Source organism: Mya arenaria, chromosome 14 (genome assembly GCF_026914265.1).
Source record: "Mya arenaria isolate MELC-2E11 chromosome 14, ASM2691426v1".
Taxonomy (NCBI): Eukaryota; Metazoa; Mollusca; class Bivalvia; order Myida; family Myidae; genus Mya; species Mya arenaria.
In genome coordinates, this window is record NC_069135.1 from 16,425,718 (window position 1) to 16,448,135 (window position 22,418).

General features: G+C 33.9%; 2 protein-coding genes across 5 annotated transcripts in view; one reads left to right on the plus strand and one right to left on the minus strand.

Moving 5' to 3' along the window:
* The window catches only part of LOC128218196 (transient receptor potential cation channel subfamily V member 5-like), a 60,721-nt gene extending 59,897 nt beyond the window's left edge, over positions 1-824 (minus strand). For 3 of the 4 annotated variants that reach the window (XM_052925785.1, XM_052925784.1, XM_052925788.1), the window contains exon 1: positions 331-496. The gene's annotated coding sequence lies outside the window, so the exon portion shown is untranslated. Of the gene's footprint in view, positions 1-330; positions 497-750 lie in introns of those variants that run through there. The other variant, XM_052925787.1, reaches the window with a different exon arrangement.
* On the plus strand, positions 46-22,418 carry LOC128218198 (leukotriene A-4 hydrolase-like). The gene is made up of 18 exons (XM_052925791.1): positions 46-182; positions 426-499; positions 6,284-6,468; positions 7,170-7,306; positions 8,689-8,800; positions 10,295-10,363; positions 11,677-11,828; positions 12,038-12,110; positions 12,863-13,003; positions 13,618-13,712; positions 14,022-14,136; positions 15,677-15,821; positions 16,383-16,486; positions 16,720-16,796; positions 17,164-17,314; positions 18,909-18,991; positions 19,199-19,303; positions 19,938-22,418. The coding sequence occupies exons 3-18, from the start codon at positions 6,307-6,309 to the stop codon at positions 20,059-20,061; spliced, it is 1,845 nt and encodes a 614-aa protein (XP_052781751.1). The 5' UTR covers positions 46-182; positions 426-499; positions 6,284-6,306; the 3' UTR covers positions 20,062-22,418.

Genomic DNA, 22,418 nt, shown 5'->3' on the forward strand with positions numbered 1-22,418 from the left:
ATGGTTTATAGGTCCATGCCTGGACTAACCATCATTAAAAAAAAGCCTGGACGGCATTTTAGAATGACTAAGTCAAATTCCTGTGAAATCGTTAATTTTGTTGATATTTTTCAGACAGAAAAATAGATGTACTTAAATGTTCAAAAACGGTTGGCAGTGTACATGACTTCCTTTACAAACCGGTATTTATAGACTCCGATGCCTGTTGTACGAGATCAAACCAGTTCTTGCCAGATCTGTTTACATTTGATACCAGGCTGGTATTGATAAAACCGGCTATATAAAGGATAACTATATATGTTCCTTAACAGTAATGAGAGGAAATATTACCTTTCCAACGTGATAGTAGAAATTACTTAAATAAAACACATGTAAACACAGTTAATACGCTTGGTTGCATTGTCACGTGATATAAACATTTCTAGATTTTAGTAAAACCGGAAGTGCGAGAGAAGACATTTGTTCCAAGACACTTATCAGAATCTACAACATTTTAAAGGTAAGCCGACACTCTTATAATATAACAATTGTATACGTTTGCGAACTTTTCTATTACATTATACCAAGGAACATTTGCGTCATGCATAAATGTGTTAAGCTTTCATCCGTCAGCCTGTTTTTTCGAGTATGTACAATATTTTCTATAAATTTATGTAGTTACAAACTTCCACAAATCGGTCGTTTAAGAGAATAAAGTCATGTTATTCTGAAGCAAATAAACATTTAGGTTTAATAGGTTTAATATCTTACGCTAATGGGCATTTAATTGCCTTCTGAATATGATCCATGTTTTTTCTATGGTTTAAACTTTAATGGAGTCTTCAAGACTAATTTCAGATAAACCTGTCCTAATCAGATGACCCAGATTCTATTTTTAACAGATAGTTCCCTGGCGCGGTCGAAATCTAAACACAGATATATACATGTATTAATTTTCATTCAGTATATCTTTATATTGAAACTATTTGCTTATTCTGCAAATGGCGTTTTGTAACTTGTCGATATTAAAATAATTGCGTTTTGACTTTGATATATCCCGGAACAATTTATTTTCGACCACAACCTATTTTCGACCGCCTCCTGAAAATGGGTAAAACACTTCTATTTTGCGTCACTTCCGGTAAAAATAAGCTCCAATTGTTAACCATAACAGTAGAACTGTCAGAAAACTTCATTTGAAAAAGAATGGAATGGTAGTGTTAAAAAAAAACTTAAGTTATACTTGAAACAACACCAATTTGTCATTTTTAATTAATGCCAAATTAGACCCTTCGTTTAAAATGATTTCACATGTAAAATACTTCTTTAAAATCGTGTTGTTTTTGTTTGCCAGATCTTACATATTTACCAAAGCCTAAAACCTATGCCCTACTGTATTGTTTTTTTTAGTATATTGCACAACATTAAAAGCACATCAAAATATGGTATGTTGCTTATTCTAAAATTAATGAAATTTATCTACAGGTAACTATATTGAATTGCATTTGGGCGCTCAGTTACCATAAAATTATACATATTGCAGCCTAGGCAGGTCATATGAGGCTCATTCAGAGTTGGACCAGTGATAACAGGGTTCATGATGGGTGAATTTATCATTAGAAGGGATGATGCATTCCTTTGCCTCTCTTGTGGTGATAAGTAACTAAAAAGTGACTGTTTGACAAATATGTAAATATTTAATTACTTTTTTTTTACAAATAAAATACATTAAACAGTTTAAACAAGTTATTCAAATTAAAAAAGTTATTCAAATTAAAATAAAAAATATTGTGCACAAACTTTTGTTGCGAAGTATAGTTAAAGGTCATGGACGAAAGCATGTTGTAGGTCAAATACAACATGTGACAGCCGCCATTTTGGTTTCAAAATGTAAACAACAGATGATTGAAACAGATTTTATTTTTTTTGTTTCTTGAAAGATGAATGATTGCTTTAAATGGTACACACAAACATTTATTTTTTATTATCACTTATTTATGATTAAAATGTAAATAATCCTTACGCGGTCGAAAACCCGTTGTTCCGGGATATGCCTTACAGGCATTCGAGCGGCCAACTTCCTCACAATACGTCCTCTGTTCAAATCACTGTCATATTTAACTCTGCCTATCTCATCCTTGCCTTTTCTTTCTTCTTGTTTATCCTCATGCTTTTCCTTCTTTCTACACGATTCATTAACTACTCTATTAGCATCATCTGGCTCTTTCCTCCTATCTACAACAGGGATTCCTTCACCGGTCTGCTTCTGGTGAACACTCTTTTTATGCTGATTCAAGTACTGAATCTTCTTGAATGTAGCTGCACATGTACTACAATCAATTTGTGTCTTTTGACACACTTTGGCATGGTTGACAACGGCTTCCCTGCCAGTGACGCTTTCTCTATACAACGGTGAAATAGTAGGTTTCCATGGTGTCGACTTAGTCCTAGCCATTAGAGAAATGGAAGAAACATAGTCGTTCTTCTGATGCTGCTTATCAAAAACCTGACGTCCTCGTCTGTAGCTTCCGTTGTTCCAGCGCTGCTGATTGTTAAAGTGTTGCTGTCTTTCAGCATAACCTCTGTTATTTTGAGATGGGTTGATAGGAGTGTTATAACCTGTGTTTTTATAACTTTGCTGACTTAGTACAGCTACAGCTTTCTTCAATTCTTCAAGGCTCTTTTTTATTTGTTCCAGCTCCATGGAAGTTGTAGCCTCATGTTTGTTTACCACTGCATGTATGCTTATGTGATTTTCATGTTTCTTTTCAGCTCTATTAAACACCTTAAGTTCCACCGCATGACGAACTGCATCATTTAAACTAACTGGTCGCGCTTGTTTAATTCTGAGGCGCATATCACTGCTTACCAACGCATCTACAAATTGCTCTTTAGCTAATGTTTCCTTAACCTCAGCTGGAGCTGATGGGTATGCCAAATTTGCTAAACGCCTTATATCTTGTCCCAATGAAGACAGTGATTCTGTAGCTTTTTGACGTCTGTCCCGCAGCTGTATCCTGTATAGCTCCGTCTGGTTTGGCGGTGAAAACCGTTCTTCAAGCACGGTCACAAGCTTCAGATAGTTATGCTTGTCAGAGCTTAGATTGCCAAATACTCCTTGCTCCTGTCCTCGTAATGATACAGCTAGATACAAGCCTTTCGGACTATCTGTCCAATTGTTTATTTCACAACAGGCATCAAAGTGTGACTTATAGTCAAGCCACGACCCTGTTCCATCAAAGGTTGCCGGCTTCATATACACTTTGCCACCGGACGGTGCATCTGTGCTGTAACATCTCGTCTTTATGATTTTTCTTCTTTCTATCTGTAATGTGCTTGCCCCAGGAGACATCATAGTGGGTGCTATTATCATCATTCACCGGAATATCAGGCCGACCTCGCTTTACGTACAGAGTGCTACTTGCCAACGGCGTCTGCGGCACAGCAGTTTTTATGCCCCCGAAGGTGGGCATATTAAAATCGCACCGTCCGTCTGTCCGTCCGTCCGTCCTTCCAGCTCTGTAACTTTCCCTTGTATGGACAGATTTTAAAATAACTTGTCACATGTGTTCCACATACCAAGACCACGTGTGGCGTGCAAGACTCGTGTCCCTACCTCAAAGGTCAAGGTCACACTTAGTGTTTATTCACAATGGAGTGCTGCATATAAGGACATATAGTATAGGTTGTCGTGTCCGGGCTGTAACTTTCCCTTGTATGGACAGATTTTAAAATAACTTGCCACATGTGTTCCACATACCAAGACGACGTATCGCGTGCAAGACCCGTGTCCCTACCTCAAATTTCAAGGTCACACTAAGTGTTTATTCACAATGGAGTGCTGCATATAAGGACATAGAGTATAGACTGTCGTGTCCGGGCTGTAACTTTCTCTTGTATGGACAGATTTTAAAATAACTTGCCACATGTGTTCCACATACCAAGACGACGTGTCGCGTGCAAGACCCGTGTCCCTGCCTCAAATGTCAAGGTCACACATAGTGTTTATTCACAATAGAGTGCTGCATATAAGGACATAGAGTATAGGTTGTCGTGTCCGGGCTGTAACTTTCCCTTGTATGGACAGATTTTAAAATAACTTGCCACATGTGTTCCACATACCAAGATGACGTGTCACTTGCAAGACCCGTGTCCCTACCTCAAAGGTCAAGGTCACACTTAGTGTTTATTCACAATGGAGTGCTGCATATTTATTCACAATGGAGTGCTGCATATAAGGACATAGAGTATAGGTTGTCGTGTCAGGGCTGTTACTTTCCCTTGTATGGACAGATTTTAAAATCACTTGCTACATGTAGCATACGAAGACGACGTGTCGTGTGCAAGACCCATGTCCCTACCTCTAAGGTGAAAGATACACTAAGTGTTTATTCACAAGGGAATTCTGAATATAAGGACATAACAGTGTAGGTTGTCAAGTATGGGTGGTATTTTTTTATGTTCAGAGGCAATTTAAAATAACTTGCCATATGTATTTGACACGTAAAGGCAAGATCAACTTTTCATGTACTGACCTTGTTCGTAGGTCAATGTCATATTCGGGGGCATTCGTCACATACTGTGACAGCTCTTGTTCTTTCTTCTTTTATCATATTACCATGCCTGACTGACATTTCAGATATTTCCCGTTGTAACCATTCTGTTTCTAACTGAAGTCGTAAACTTTCATTCTGAAGCCGTAACTTTTCAATTTCTTGGTGTAATAATCTCACATCTTCGTTGTCTGCCATTGTAGAAGGTGGGCAGATATCGTTCGGACTATCCATTATATCCCACCGCTGCCACCAAATTTGTAACGTGTTTGGAGTGTACCGAGCGGCTGTACACTATTTTATCAAAGTTATGGCAGAACTCTTTAATAAATGACAAAAGATGAAACTATATAATAATTTTCCTCAAGGTTACTTAACCTGTTGATTGTGTACAAATGATTTTGATTGAGCTTCAAATAAGTAATCACACAATAATTATAGAAGAAGTGTTGTATAAAAAGTGTTGTATAAGTTATTTTCCTTTTGCCAAAATGCCTATGATCAACTTATTAAAATGATTTTCCAACTCTTTAAATCTACTGCTTTATCAGTGATCTCTGTGAATTAACAGAAAGCTGGGCTTTCTTGCATAAGACACAGAGTTGTACCTTTCAAAATTACAATACTTAAAATACTACTCAGTTATGAAATACCAGATAGCCGAGCTTTCGTGGTAAATACCTAAAATGCGTTCACTTTCTTTCTTTACGTCTGCAATCTAAATATAAATACGCTCTAACTTCATCCAACAGGAAAGCATAGCTATCACTGAAAGATTGTTGAAGTTCCAACTTACTATGCCTCACAGGATAGCTGAGCTTTCTAGCAAGAGCATAGAAGTGTATACATTAAATTAACTATCATATCTTTTAACAACAACCTGGTCCACTCGTCAGCTATTAACTATACAATACGTCAAAGCTGAGCTTTTCTGTAAATATAGTTAATATTTTAGATAAGCAACTACAAAGTTCAAGTTGATTAATACCAATTATTTCTTGATGTTGAATGTATGGTAACTGCATCTAGAATGGCGATATCATGAAAAATTCGGCCTTATATACGCCGCGAAAAGCGCTCAAGCAAATCAATACTTTCATTGGTTGTTTAAACTGACCGTCGATTGGTTGAAAATGAAGCACTTCGATTGGTTACAATCAGCATACTGATTGGTTAAAATTATTCCTATAAAAAATAAAGAAACAACTTTTTAGGTTACAGTCAACTATTTTATACGGCTGTGGTAAATTCGTCACAGAAGCCTATCTGCCTACAACTTAAAAAACATGTCCGTTAATTGTATAAATTATATTGTTTGTTATATTTTGTATGTGCTTTAAAACCTTGAAGCTGCTTAAAACAGTGGTCGAAATTAACACAAGCCTGCAAGCCCTGCACTCAGCTAAAATGTCCTCCGGGCTTGCTCAAATTCTGAATTTTATATAGTAGGGCTTGTTTAAAAAATTGGTGCCAAGCAATAGTATTAGAATTCAGACTTGTACATCCAGAAGTCTTTTTTCGATGACTGTTAAAAATAACTCTTTGGGACATGATTTGATGAAGTTCATTACCATTATCCCATGCATTGATCTATTCATTTGCTAATTGTAAAATAAAATCAGTACTGTGAGACTGTATCATCTGGTCAATACTTGTAACATACTGACAATCACAACATTTACATTTGCTTCTAAATATGAATAGAATTATTAGGGCATAATTTGTGACACAGAATGATATTTTTGTTTCAGGTAGAGAGTCAGCTGTGTCAGTCATGTCGGCACTAAGCAGCAGGGACCCGTCATCGTTTTCCAATCCAGATGAGATACGGATGGAACACATTCACCTCAACCTCACCATAAACTTTGATAAACACACGCTATCTGGACACGCACAGCTCACGTTTGTTAGAGAAAAACCTGAGGCAGAATATATTGTAAGGTTCCACATAAAACTTAAAAAATAAAATGGTCAAGGTTTCATATGTGCATGGACCTATAAATAATAGATTTATGACCTAAATTATAGGTCTGTTTTACTTGTAAATATGTTAAGTTTATAATTGTGTGCAATAAAACTGTTCCCATTTACATTTAAATGTAAATACTAGGTTTTTTGAATACTGATTAGAATTGTCTAATTTGATTAAAGCATACTGGTTAGTGATCCCTTTTTGCCCGGAAATTCAGGGTTTCTATAATAACTTGGCGAATATTTGTGATTTAGAGGTTGCTCTGTTTGAGTGAGTATTTTGGAGTGAATTATTTAACATTTTGTTGATTGGTAGCATTTGATAATCTCCCGCTGTATGAAATATGGTGCATCCTGGTGCAATTTCAATATTACTAATAAATTATATATTTTCAGAGAAAGAACTAATTATCCCATTTTAAAACTTCATTTGAGCACGAAGTATCATTTGTATGAACAAATTTATCATATTTAAATTGTTAAACAAGGATTTTACAGGGTGGACCAGTAATTGGTACAGGCAAAAAATGGTCCCTAATCAGTACATTTGAAATTGTTGTCTTTTCCTAAGAAATCATTGCGTACCTGGAAACTTGGATAGCATTTTGTGGCTGGCATTTTGAGGTTTGTAAATTGCTATAAGTATTTCTATTTGATTATATATAGATCCTGGACACCCGGGAACTGACAATCACGTCAGTGAGGGATGTAGGAAGTAATGAAGATCTTGAGTATGAGCTGGCAGAACATGTGGTAACATTCGGCTCCAAACTTACAGTCAAGTTGAATGATAAGGAACCAGAGTAAGTTTTTTAAGAAAGTTGTCAACTATTGATGACCTATTGGGATTTCTAGTTTCGAACATGCCTCAGAAACATTTTGCTTGTTAATTGAGTTCAACTTGTTTGTTGAAAATTAGATAAAAATTATTATATGTGGCAAAAATAAGTTGTGTACATTATCATCAAAAGAAGTAAATGAATTTAGTTTAGGCACACACTTTCCTTTGAGTATAATATACTATTAGATGTTTAATATAAATATTAAAAAATAATAATCTGCATTCTGCATTTTTAGCTTGACTCAAAGAATGAGGAGAGCTATACTACTCAACCTAGCATATATGCAGTGGCTAAGGTTTTGCATGTTAGCACCTTCAAGCCAATAATGGGAGGTTAAATATCCCAGTAAATACACATATATTGCATTATTTCTGAGTTTCATATGTGTTCCTAATTATCCAACGGGAACCTACTTTATAAGTGAAGTTAGATCACTCTATTTGGAAAAAGATATGCAAATTATGATTCTTATTCAGGTTTTGCATGTAAGCACACGTAGGTTAATATCTTCGCAACTACTTGATGTATTTCATTGAGACTTTATACACAGTACTCAACCATCCAAACTACTAAAATAACCAAGTTAAATAACTCTATCTTGCATATAATGCAAATAATTGTCCTTTATATTTGATTTAGAAATTCCAGTTAAGGCTTTTGCATGAAAGAACTAATAAGGTTAATATCTCAGCAAAAATTTGATGTATTTGCATTGAGATTTTATACAACAGTACGGAATCACACAACCTACCTGAATTATCAGAACTGAACCAAGTACCGGTAACATTTAATCAGATAACTCTATTTTGCATAGACATGCCAAAGATTGACCTTTATTATTTGACTTTGAAATTCTTGTAAAGGTTTTGCATGTAACCACATTTAAGTCAATATCTCAACAAAGACATTATGTATTGAATTCAAGCTTTTTACATGAGCACTAGACCATCCTAACTTCTTAAAAATTTAAGTTAAATAACTCTCTTTTTCATATGATATAAATTTGGCCCCTTTATTATTTTGTTTAAAAAATCTCGTCAAGGTTTTGCATGTAAGCACATATATGTCGATAACTCTTCAACTACTTCATGTATTGCATTGAAACTTTACACAATCAAATATACATTTAATACAGATTTTGCCCCCTTTATTTTTTACGTAGAAATTCTGGTGAAGTTTTACATGTAATCTTATTTTACAATGCATCATACATGTTTCACAAAAACTTTGCAATCCTTAAACTTGAAAGCGGAGGAATAGTCGAGCATGCTGTCTCTGTGACACAAATCTATTTTTCTATAAAATGATGAACCTGCAGTGCTAGTTTTGTTTTAATTACACAGGCACACCATTGAGATAGAGTATGAAACATCTCCAGAATGCAGCGCGCTGCATTGGATCAGGCCTGATCAAACTTTGGGGAAGAAACATCCATACCTGTTCAGCCAGTGTCAAGTATGTACATGTCTGTATGGTAATTATATATATTCATTCCATTCTATGGGCCCCAATTTCTTAAACATTCTTAGGCCCCCTATTATAAGGTTGGCTAAGCTCACTATTTCTATTTTGGAGTTAATTTCGTATTTTTTCTCGTTTTTATTTATTAATTTTAATTAATTATTTAAATGATATTCATGATTAACCATGTTTTAATCAAGTAATTTGGCTACATGTTTGTAAATCAAATGAATACTATAACCTGTCATGCTTATTATGAAATTTCAAGAAATTATTACCGGGTAACCGGGAAATGGTTACCGGGTACTTCTATTAAAGATGCACTCTTACTCCCAATTAAGATTTACCACAATTGATTCAATATACCAAAAAGGATGAATAAATGTCGAAAACAATAGTTTTTATGAAGGATACCAAATCTAATTTGAAAGAAAGGTGCCGGAAACACGGTATTTCCACCTGATGAGACAATAAAAGATCACAGTAAATCATTAAGCACTCAAGAATTATTTCGGCTATTAAATAATTATGTGGTAACAATCTTGTTATCAATAATTAAAATTTTCTATCAATACATTATTTAGGAAGGAGTTAAAGGTTTATCACTCGCGTATATGTTTGTTATATGTGTATGTATTGATTTTGAATAGAAATGTCACTTTAATCATCGATCACATAATCAAACTTAGAAAACTGTACAAAGGCTCAGGGGCCAACATTTGTTTCTAACTGATATTCCTGAGTTAAAGCAAATGACATTTGGTCAATGAGAAATATCACCTTGTCTTTAAAAAGGATACTTAATGTGGGAGTCAAATCCGTCAAGAGAGCCATAATGGTTTAAAATACTTGATTAAGATCAAAATCCCGCGACTTTATCATGGAAATTCTTGAATACAAAATAACTTTATTATATGATTGAACTGCTGGCAATATTCAATTTTTGAAAATAAAACTTGATGAGTGGAGACTTAAAGCAAATGATCAAATTTTTGTTGTACTCAATCATTGAAAAAAAAAATAAATGTAAAACCAATAAAGAAAGTTGTAAAAACCTTTACGAATAAATGCATGAAGACTTGAATTTAAATTGTTTGTTTTGTTTGATAAAACTTCAAGTCATCTTATAAACTTGTGTAGACATACACTGTTTGACATTTATTTTCCCATTTATTTGTGTGGCCATTCTGAGTTTGAATTTTAAACTAAGTAAAATTAAATATTTTAAGCCTTTCTCTTATATATCAATTCTTAAAATATGAATAGTTCACATATCCAGCTAGCCATCTCTAAATGTTTCTTACCTATGGTTTATTCAAAATTGATTTAATAGCGTAATAACAAATGTAACTTGTTAGCAAATCTTTAAGCAGAATGCCATATATTCCATGTTCATCTTCATATTCTGTTTAAGTACATGTATCGGTATATAATTATGCTGACTTATGCTAAATGATCTAAATAGTTTGAGACCTTTTAATTTTGCAGGCCATACACTGTCGGAGTGTTGTTCCATGTCAAGACACGCCTAGCATCAAGTGTACATACACTGCAAATGTACGTATCCTTACTAATTATATGAAAGCTTTTGGTATCAGCAAAGTCATTAATGCTTGTCTTTGAAACTAAACAATACCTAGAAGTGTTACCGGAATTGATTGGAATTTTAAGAAATGAAATCATTCATTTTTTTTACTGGTACCTATTATTTTTCACTCCGTCTACTTAAATATGTTTATCTTTTTGTTTTAATTGTTTTTTGTTTTATGATGGCTGATACAAATACCGTGTATGGCTGATACAAATACTGTGTATGGCTGATACAAATACCGTGTATGGCTGATACAAATACCGTGTATGGCTGATACAAATACTGTGTTTGGCTGTCAGATACAAATACAGTGATACACGGCTGAAACAAATACCGTGTATGGCTGATACAACATGGTTTTATTAGCTTTTGCCTTCGTGCCCTCATGTAGTGTCGTTGTGCAAAAAATTCAATTTTTGCCATACCTGAATAAACATGGAAAGATATTGAAATCAAATTTGGTAAACATGATGCAAGAGATAATACACACATGTTAAGTGATGCCCATACTTCTGACCTTAAGTTTTTGTCGAATTATTGCTTTTTTGGATTGAAAAATGGGCAACAAAATACAGGCGCTGGCGTTCACTCTGCAGCACTTAAGTTCATACATTGTTATCATTTCTTGATAAATCTTGCGAATTTATTATATTAAATAGGGGAAAAAGTATATACCGGTATGTTGAATGATCTTAATTTACTCCTTCATACAAGTTATTTTGTTATCATTTGTTTTCAACATTTTGTCTCACAGATCAGAGAAATCAGCATGTATTCAGCATTAGGAATTTGTTACTATCTTTAAAAGAAGAACCACTTAGATTTTAATTTGATATTAACAAAAAACTGTTGTAGGGTTTTAACTTTGGAATACTGTGTTATTTTTTTTTACTACAGTCTTATACTTGAAACTGAAATCACGTTTATTGCATTTATTGTATAATTTCGACACAGAACTGAAAAAAAAAACTCAAAAATAATCCAATTTGACAATTAATGCTTCCAGAGAACGTGTGTTTTAAAGTGACTCCGACATGTCATTCCAACAGGAACAAGAGCTGAGTATATTAGAATGATGTTATGTCATTTTGAAATTTTGGCCTCAAAATTGGCCAAAATTTTCGCTGATTTTTCGTGTAATATTTCAAATTAATTTTTCATATTTAGATCCTCAAAATATATATTAAATATTTTTTACAACTCATTTGAACTACTTCACTTATCTATCGGCTTATAAAGCTGTATGTTATAACTCGTTTCAATATTTTCACACAAATAGATACGTTCCCCGCCTGGCATTAAAGTTCTGATGAGTGCGTTGCTAGAGGAATCGGAAAAGACAGAAGAAGGTCATTCAGTGTCCATGTTCCGACAGTCAGAGATGATGCCTAGTTGTCTACTTGCAATTGTGGCAGGAGATATTGTGTCCAGGTAAGATTAATCTAAGTCATTTTAGCTTGATTGAAAAAATTGCTTTTATAAAAACAGATATGAACCACACGTGGGTCTGTTTCATTGGTAGAAGCTTGTACTGGTTCCCTGAGAGGACACGATGGTTCTTTTTTAAAATAAGTGAAGAAATGTTGAAGAAAATTGTTTGAAATAAAAATTTAGGACTAATATGTTTTGTTCTTTTACAGAGAAATTGGACCGCGTAGTAAGATTTGGGCAGAGCGGGAAATTTTAGATAGAGCCGCTTATGAATTTGCAGAGGTAAGTACGGTGACACAGGACTGTCTTTCTCGCGATTTTGAGGTTGAAATTTGTACATTAAATAGTTACAGTAGAGTCACTTTCACCTGCAATAGGCTGTCACTAGTTAGAATCCATTTATAATCTCTTATATATGACAGAACAATACATTTATAAGTGATTTCATTATGGAATAAGTTATATTGCATTTATTTAAGGAATGAATTGTGTGATTGATGTCATTATTGGGGTATGAATGCAGTTGTGCTGGTAAATGAACACTAGGACTCCACACACTGCATTCATGTCCCTGGTAATGACATCAATCACACAATTCATAACTTGAATTTAAACCAACAGTTTTATTTTTTTTCTAGAATTGTTAAAGTACTTAATTTCATTTAAGAAAACATTATTAATTCTGTCTCACCCATTCAGTAAATAGAACAATCCCGACCTTGTTTACAGGTATTATTACTATAGACAAAAAATCTTGTTCATAAAGTTTATATCAGTTATTCAGTGATGAGAAAGTTCAGGATTTATACTGAACTCAGTATATAGTTTGTTGCTAATATGCCTTAGAAATAGTACAGAAGTTCCTTGAAATGGTATAAAATAGATTTAGAAAGAAATTTAAAATGGCTTCTATACCCCTTTAGCCTGCCTTGGGCCTGAATTCCTCATATTAGTATATCACTGAAACTAGATTTTAAGGTTTGAGATTTTTGTTCAGTTGCCATGAGCAATGAATATTTCTTTTCATATTTCAGACTGAGGACATGTTGCAAGTCGCTGAAGAACTTCTTGGACCGTATGTGTGGGGACGTTATGACATGATTGTTCTACCACCATCATTCCCCTATGGAGGCATGGAAAACCCGTGCAGAACATTCGTCACTCCAACCCTACTGGTTAGATTGTCCTTTTAACATTTTGCATATTGTTGTTTGTTGTTCTTTAAATCCTTAACAGCTAGTACCAATATGTTTAAATGCAATCTTATACTCTTAATATAAATGCTTTGTCCCATGTCACTCCAACCAAGATCAGGCCCTTGACCTTTCAATGAGCCTAATTAGGTCCCGTGTACTCCAACTGTAAATAAAATTCAGAGATATACGCTTTCAGCCATAGTTTGCCCTTAGTTCTGCACCCTACTAAATAAATGTTTATGATAGTCAAATCATTAAACAAAAACTTGTGGATGTTGAATTGTCAGCATTTAAACCAAAACAAATGGCAGTGGTTTATGTTAAATTTGCAGAAGAGTAAATTAAAGCAATCCTTATTGCATTTGTTCCACTAAATGTTTATTAATGGACAAAATGCAGTTGAGGTTTCAGATAATTTTCTGTTATAAATATTGAATATCTTGCAGTCATTCTAATATTCCTTCGTTTGACAAATACTGGTCGGATTAAGTTACTCGAGAAAATTTTATGTTAGTGATTTTTTTCACAAATAAAAAACATACATATATTAACAATTATCCAATTTCTATGTACATAATCCGGATTTTCTTCAGGCAGGAGATCGGTCCCTGGCTGACGTTATAGCTCATGAGATAGCACACAGCTGGACGGGAAACCTGGTCACATGTAAAACATGGGCTCACTTCTGGTATGACAGACTTCATCATCACAAAATAAATAGGATTAGCCAATGATAGAAGACTGGATTGATTAGAGAACTGCTGTTGAGATTTACAACACTGAAAAATTACCCATATATCAGCGCTATATAATTTGTGTTTCTATACATGAAGATGCACATGAACACCCATGTTGATTTAAGGTGTTTCTTTGTTCTCATCCTTGGATTAATATTAAAGGCAGAATGAATAAGAATTTAATTGTATAGCATCCAAATTACATCCATTTTGATAAATAATAACAATTTTCTGATAGATATTTTCTTTGTTTTGTCAAGGTTGAATGAGAGTTACACGGAGTTCAGCGAGAGGAAGATAGTGAGTGATTTGAAGGGTGGGGAAAAGTTTCGGCAGTTCCTGGCCCTTCGAGGATGGAAAATTCTCTGTGAAACTGTAAGTATCCACCTTTGTAACTCAGTTTGACTGTTGGTACATTTGCATGTAGAAATTATTATGTTAGTGTGTTGCATGCAGTTAGAGAGTTTGCTACAAGTCCAAATACCAAGAACCCAATATGATGTCTTTTTACAGTTATAGCCCTTAGATGAATTTATACATTGTAATCTTCTTTAGGAGTCATAAAAAGCTTTGTGTGCACACTAAACTTCGATACTTGTTCATGGTTTTATCACACGGTGATCAGTGCTTTGATAATTGTCATGCTCTTAACTAATGTTAACAGGATTTTTCTTTGGAAAGCTTTGTGAGGTGCACATGTATTCTCTGAAATATTTTTAACATGTTTTAATACTTGTAGGCTGTCGCCACCTTGTTTTGTAAGACCTGTTATTAACCCCATTGAAATGGTGAATGGAATATAGTAATGGTAATACTTGAAAAGTCATTGAGGTATTGATTTTTAGCTTCATAAGCAGATAGATCTTATTTATTTGTAGTAGAATTGCAGCGCACAGAAACTGTAATTCTGGGTGCAAAATTAATTAAGTGCCCTTTGTTAATTAATTAAGTGCCCTTTGTTAATTTTCACATTTGTGTTATGTCTGGAGCAAAACTTAAACACATTTGTGTTTTGTCTGGAGCAGAATTTAAACACATTTGTGTTATGTCAGGAGCAGAACTTAAACACATTTGTGTTATGTCAGGAGCAGAACTTAAACACATTTGTGTTATGTCAGGAGCAGAACTTAAACACGTTTGTGTTATGTCTGGAGCAGAACTTAAACACATTTGTGTTATGTCAGGAGCAGAACTTAAACACATTTGTGTTATGTCAGGAGCAGAACTTAAACACATTTGTGTTATGTCAGGAGCAGAGTTTTAACACATTTGTGTTATGTCAGGAGCAGAGTTTTAACACATTTGTGTTATGTCTTGAGCAGAACTTAAAAAACTTTCAGATATTGACATTTAACTTCATATACAGATCTCATTGAGGAAAGCTGCAGTGCACAGAAAACATAACTCCGGGTGAAGTTTTTTAATGTTCATATACCGTATTATTTTCTGTCAGGAGCATAACACAAAAAGTCTTTCAGGTATTGACCTAGAACTTCATATACAAATAGATCTCATTAAGGAGAAGTGCAGTTCAAAGGAACCGTAGCTCTGGGTGCAGTATTCTTTAAATTTGCTTATTTTATACCTTTTGACTGCTCTCGTGTGTTAACAGAAATTTGATTCTCAAATACGGTATGCAACTTCCATGTGGTAATCATGTTATATTCCATGACATTTTAACCTTGAAATTCATGTTGTCTGTTGGCACTCTTGTTCACAGTGTTTCACATTTTGTTTGCTCTCTATCTTAAATAAATCTCTTTGGATCTTCTTCAAACATGGTCACAATATTAATAGACTAGCAAAGTCAATAAGCACCTTGATCACAGTATTCATTCCAGCTCTTGAGATGTCAATTTCTTAAAATGGGGGCAGATGATTATTCAATGCTTCGATTTCTGCTTATTTTGTGTAGGTGGATGAATTAGGTGAGGACAGTGAGTTTACAAAGCTGGTTCCCAACATGGACGGTGTGGATCCGGATGAATCTTTCTCCTCCATTCCTTATGAGAAAGGCCATGCCCTACTTTTCTACTTAGAGCAACTGCTTGGGGGGCCAGGTAATGCATATTGTATAATGAAAGTGTGAGAGTTTATGCTAAGGGGCACAGGTAATGCATAATGTATGATTAAGTCTGAGAATTTAATCTTGGTTGCCTAGCAGGGCTTCTAAAAACTGACAATTTACCTTTCTGTACTGAATTTAACCAAACCAGACTGATTTCAGTAACAGAATGGTTAAAATATCAGTCCGAAATATTTATCATTTCGGTCCAAAACGTCTCAGTCAGTAAAAAATGTAAAAATTGTTATGCACAAACCATATTTGTCATTCACACACCCCCATATACCCCCAAATAGTGTCCAGATAACAATGACAACTATCATTGATGACTTTAAACTTAAAATAAACTGATAGACAATTCATAACAGACTGGGAAATTGAAACTTGGATCGTTCGAAACATTGGTGTCTTAGAGGTTTTAGCTCGGACCCCAGCATCCTCGAGCGATCGCAATTTTACTGTACACAAATATGAAATGATTCAATTAGATCTTCTTATAACCTATTAGATATTTAAGTTGTTATAGCTATTTAAGTTTGTTTTTTTGTAATTTCAGACGTGTTCGAGCCATATGTGAGGGCATATATTGATGAGTTCAAGTACAAGTCAATTACAACACAGGACTGGAAAGATTTCCTCTTTAATTACTTTAAAAAAGAGGTAATTTTTATATGAATACAGAATTTATCAGACAATTATAGCTTTGTAAAAAAAAAATCAAAACCTATTAATATCTATTGTATTAGGTAGTTATTATTGAAACCTTCAATAACCTCAGTAAGATATTGTTGCTTTTATTATGTTTTTAGAGGTTTACTTTACAGTGTTGATGACACTACAAAGTCATATGTTTCAATCAGCGTTTCATCTATTTATGTATCATTTGTTTGCAGGTGGCTGAGGGGAAGTTAGATGGCGTTGACTGGGAAGGCTGGCTGTATAAAAAAGGGGTCCCACCACAAAAACCAAAGTAAGTCAGCTTGATTGTTCCAAACAGATCAGTGACAAGACTACTGTATACTGTATGTTCCAAACAGATCAGTGTCAAGACTACTGTATACTGTATGTTCCAAACAGATCAGTGACAAGACTACTGTATGTTCCAAACAGATCAGTGACAAGACTACTGTATGTTCCAAACAGATCAGTGACAAGACTACTGTATGTTCCATACAGATCAGTGACAAGACTACTGTATGTTCCATACAGATCAGTGACAAGACTACTGCATGTTCCATACAGACCAGTGACAAGACTACTGCATGTTCCATACAGACCAGTGACAAGACTACTGTATGTTCCAAACAGACCACTGATTATACTACTATATTTTCCAGTTATGACACAACTATGATGGAAGAGTGTGTAGAGCTGATGAACCGCTGGCTCAATGCTTCCGATGACAACTTGAAGCAGTTCAAATTCTCCAACATTGCAGATTTCCATTCCCTGGAGACAGAACAGTTTCTCTCTGGCTTCGCAGATCATGTATGTAGTAATGCCATGCCAATTTGATTCTATGTTTAGTAACATCCAGCGGGTACATTTTCAGCCTTTGAAAACCAACAATATTTATCTAAATCTATATTAAATAAAGGTATATTATTTTCTAGTGCTTTATTATTTTCTAGGGCTTAATGTTAAAAATAACATTGAGACAAGAAATATATCATATACAGAGAGAAATTCAATTTTCTTGATGTGTAGACCTTAATTGTATATGGTGCCTTGTTTATGAATTTTATTTGTGAAATCTGCTATCGGGGGGCCTTTATTATAAAATATAATTAGATTTGGGGGTTTTCCTGTCAGGTAGGTAGATTTTAGGTAGTTTAGTTTCAACCTGACACTTGACATAGAATAAACTATGGCCTTATTGTAAAATGGTAAAGTTTGGAAGTTTATTGATGATGCTATTTTAAACTATAAAAAACAACAATCAGAATTAACTCAATATTTTGCAACCAAATTACTTAAGCAGGCCAGTATATTCTAGGGCACAGATGAAAATTTTCTTCAACAAAGATTCAAATGTTTAAATTAATTATCATTGTTTCAACTTAAATCTGGAAAATAACCTTTTTGTGATGGAATGGATATGAGAAAAAAATATGTTTTGGATGCAGGGCGGTAGAGGCATTGCAACAAGAATCCTTGAAGATTTGTTGTACCTGTTTTTTCAACAGCATTTATATATACAAAATACATATATATTTTAGGGGTCAAAGGTCAAGGTCACAGTGACCTTGAACACAAAAAGCTTGTCAGTGTGATAACTTGACAATGCCCGCATCCATGACCATTTACTGTAGGTTTGGGGGTGACCAGTAGATGACCCCTATTGATTTTAAGGTCATAGAGTGAAAGGTCAAGGTCACAACTCATATTGGTCATTAAAATTTATGTCATATTTATTTATTCCCTGCTGCTAAGAGGATGCATCTTTATTTGCAAATATCAGTCATCATCTGAACTTGATTAAAAACTGTACCTTTTATCCTCACACTTTGAATGGTCATTATCTTAAAACTTTCTCAAAGGCATCCAATGTCAATGACAAATCAGCTGTCAATTTGGTCCATGCATATTTCATTCAATTGTTCAAATATTTCTGGCAACATGGCGCACAGGGGTGCATAATGTTTTACAAAAATGTCTTGTATCATAATTTTCTCCTCAATCATTTACCATTTGGTTCATAAATGTGTCATCAAAATGTTGTTGTAGACCTATAAATGCAATGTAAAATGGAAGAACACTAAGTAATTGTTTTAGTAAGGATATGTTGTTGAAAGAAAATACGTAGAGAACATTTTCTACTTATTTCAAAAATAGTCTGGAGATCTTATCTGGCCAAATGACCAACTGACTGGATATAAGAATTAATAACCTAATATCTATAGCAAAGGTTACAAAATATAGTGGGTAAAAGGTTAAAACAGCAGGTCATGTGCAGGTCATGGTTTTTTTTTTTGGTTTTGAGAAACCCAGCTAAAGTTTAGATTTTCATATAAGAGAAAGAAGTCTAATGGTGACATTCACGACTGATATATATGTACATGTATTTTCTACATGTTTTCAGGATCCTATTTCACACAAAAAACTGGTTCGCATGGGCGATGTATACAAGTTCAAGAGAACAGGCAATTCTGAGATAAAGTTCAGGTAATTGATTATTTCCTTCATATTGCATATTTTAGCAAATTTTCCCCAAAATATTACAAGACTTTTTCATGTTTTTTGACAATGTTCACATGACAACATACATTTGCATCAAGGCTGCAATTTTGTATTTCGTGAATGTGTTGTGAAGTCAGATTATTGTCACAGTGTTCATATCACTTAACGTTTTTTTTCTTGCATTGTGTTCAGATGGCTGAAGCTGTGTATCCAAGCACGATATGAGCCCGCCATAAGTGAAGCGCTGAAGTTCGTGACAGACCAAGGCAGAATGAAGTTTGTTCAACCAATCTACACGTAAGAACAAGTTTTGTTGAAATCTGATGATGATGTATGTTGTTTTTGTCAAACGTATTTGTGTTTTCAGAGGTGTTAGATTTGAAGAAAAAAATGTAGATGTTATTCAAATTACAGTGAGCTCAGCATATTTGTCTCAAAGGCGGATTGGTGTATATGTGTGCATCCATATTTCTTGTCATGTCAAAACTGTAAATTGCCCGAGCATTGGGGACTTTAAATTCAACTTGGCACAAGTGTTCACCATGAGAAACTGCAATGTCAGTGCCACAGATCATGTCTGAAGGTTACACAGAAGGGTCATTGGTCAAGGTTTCTTAACTCATTGCATACCTTGGCTGTTATTTGTTTTATATGTGTGTTATAGTTGTTAATCTGCAATACAAGCAGTTAAAGGTTAATGGGATACTCTGGTTGTTCCCCTTTTTTAAGAAAACAGTACTGATCTCCATGAAGAAAGTTTGATTCTGATTGGTTTACAGCTGCTGCCTTTGAAATGAGCTTAAGTCAATGATATCTTAAATCCGTCTTACCTATTACAAGTCAAGCTTTTATGTCTGTTATGATATTTCGGTATCATCTGAAAGCATTTTTTAAATTGAAAAGAAAAACAAAAAGGTTTATGTATTTTCAGAGACTTGTATGATTGGGAAGTAAGCAGACAACGAGCTATAGACAACTTCCTTGCCCATCGTCAGGAGATGCACAACATCACCGTCATAAAACTGGAGCGTGATCTAGGACTTGAGGAAAATTAAACTGACTTTCAGATGATTTAAGGATTTTCACTTGGCTGTTAGCCTTATATAAAAAAATGTTTACATTTATTGACCATATTGCTTTGAACCAACTTCATGTTCTTTCTTGTGCTATGGCTTATATACTGTTAACCTTTGTAAGCCTCAGTGATTTAAACCAACTTCTGGATCTTAGCTTGCCTGAACAATAAATATGCCTTGTTGTTTTGTAAATTAGCTTTTAGATATTTCCTGTCCCATACCTTAGACATGTCAACTGTCACCAAATATACTAACAAACTTAAGCTTATCATATTGTCCAATCTTTTGTATGTAAAGTTTATGTTTGTAGGTATCTTATACAGTATTTTTTGTGTGCTTGGTCTCCACAAATTGATATACAATGATACGGGTCAATACAGCATGACATTATGTCTGAGTTATAACTGTGTGACTGAATGTGTCTCCATCATGACAGCGTGACATATTGTGTCTCAATCAAGGTAGAGTGACATTTTGTGTCTCGGTCAAGACATTATGATGTATTGTGTCTCGGGCAAGACATGACGACATATTGTGTCTCGGTCAAGACATTACGACATACTGTGTCTCGGTCAAGACATGACGACATATTGTGTCTCGGTCAAGACATTACGACATATTGTGTCTCGGTCAAGACATTACGACATATTGTGTCTCGGTCAAGACATTACGACATATTGTGTCTCGTTGCAAATATCGATGGATTTTGTTTTCAAGTTCGATTAAATCACAACACTGAATGTACTTATGTGCTATAGTTACTAAAAAAGATTACAAATATTTTTTGTTGACACCATTTATTTCAAATTTAACATCTTAAGAACCCTTCAAGATAATCAAGTTCAAACTTTCAATACTAAGAGTAATAATAAGCTTTTTTCCACATATCAAATTGTTATTTTTTTTTACATTTTCATTCAAGATGGCAAATCAGTATATAATTTATTATATCACTTGGCAATTAAAATTTTTGGTAAATTGATTATTTTTATTATGTCCATTACTGAATCTAATTCGTTGATACATAAAATATACATTTGAAAAGCTATGAGATTATTAAAAAAAAAATGGTGTTTAAAAAAAAACAACCATAATAGTATCAGTTTTACTTCCATCCATTTAACTCATATTGTACTATTTTAAATGAGCTTTTGCTATGGTGATACATGCATGTATTTAACTATACAATGACTTCTTTTGAAGACATTAAAAAAAGTTAAGTGTTCTTTCTTGGTAATACTTCTTACAGAAGCTTTTGAAGTTAATTATTGACCATTATTAGTGATTTTTTTCAGAATTTTTGCCTAGTGACTGTATAGTGTATTTGATCCATGATCCAGTATTAAAGATCTTCAAGGGACTCGTTCACAGATTATATGTTGATTTTATTATTTTTAGATTGTTGAAATTGAGTTATTTTACTTAATTTCATGACTAAGACCAAACAGTTGCCGGATACTCATTTTAACAGAATAAGGTAAATCCAAGCCTTAATTGATTCAATTTATAGTAGCGTTACTAACGCTTTTTGGCAAAATTGAGCTTCTTTTGTCATATTTTCCAATAATTATTAAGAATAGAGCTCATTTTGAAATTTGTAGAAATTTTATCATTGCTACAAACATTTCACATGAAATAAAAAGAAATCAATAATGTCTGACCCTATAAGACATGAACAAGTCCCTTTATGCCATCTTATACTTGTAGCTATTAGTGCCATCATTAAGTGCTATATTATGCTAGAATGTATATGTTCTGTGTATCGCTTGTTAATGTTAAACATTGTAAATTTAACCTGTTTTCACTGACTTGATATTGATCTTTTTTTACACATTAAATGATAACATCATCGCTTTGCGTCATATCATATGCGGCATTATTCGTCAAGAGATGGTGATTTTTTTACATAGATATATATATGTATAAAATATAACATTTTACTCCCTCTGAAAGATGCTGCTAGCTGTGGTAATACATGAGACTAATACTCCTAGGTTATACTACAGCAGCTAAGTGTATAAAACATTGATAAGTTGTCCACAGGTAATCTTTCAGCTTGTCCAATGTTTTAAATGTTTTGATCGGTTAATATTAATTGTGGGCAGATAACTTTGACCAAACCAAAGAAAGTACTATTTTTATATAATTGGCTACTGCTCATAAATTCATGGTGAAGTTTATTTTATAATAGATAGAATGTTGAAAATACACCTTGTTATGTACTTATTCTCTTAAATCATGGCTACATGTATGTATTATGGTATCCTATAGAACAAACTAATAGTGTGTGCAATGTAGTTTGAATTTTTCCTTATCTAATTAAAACTTTGTGTTCA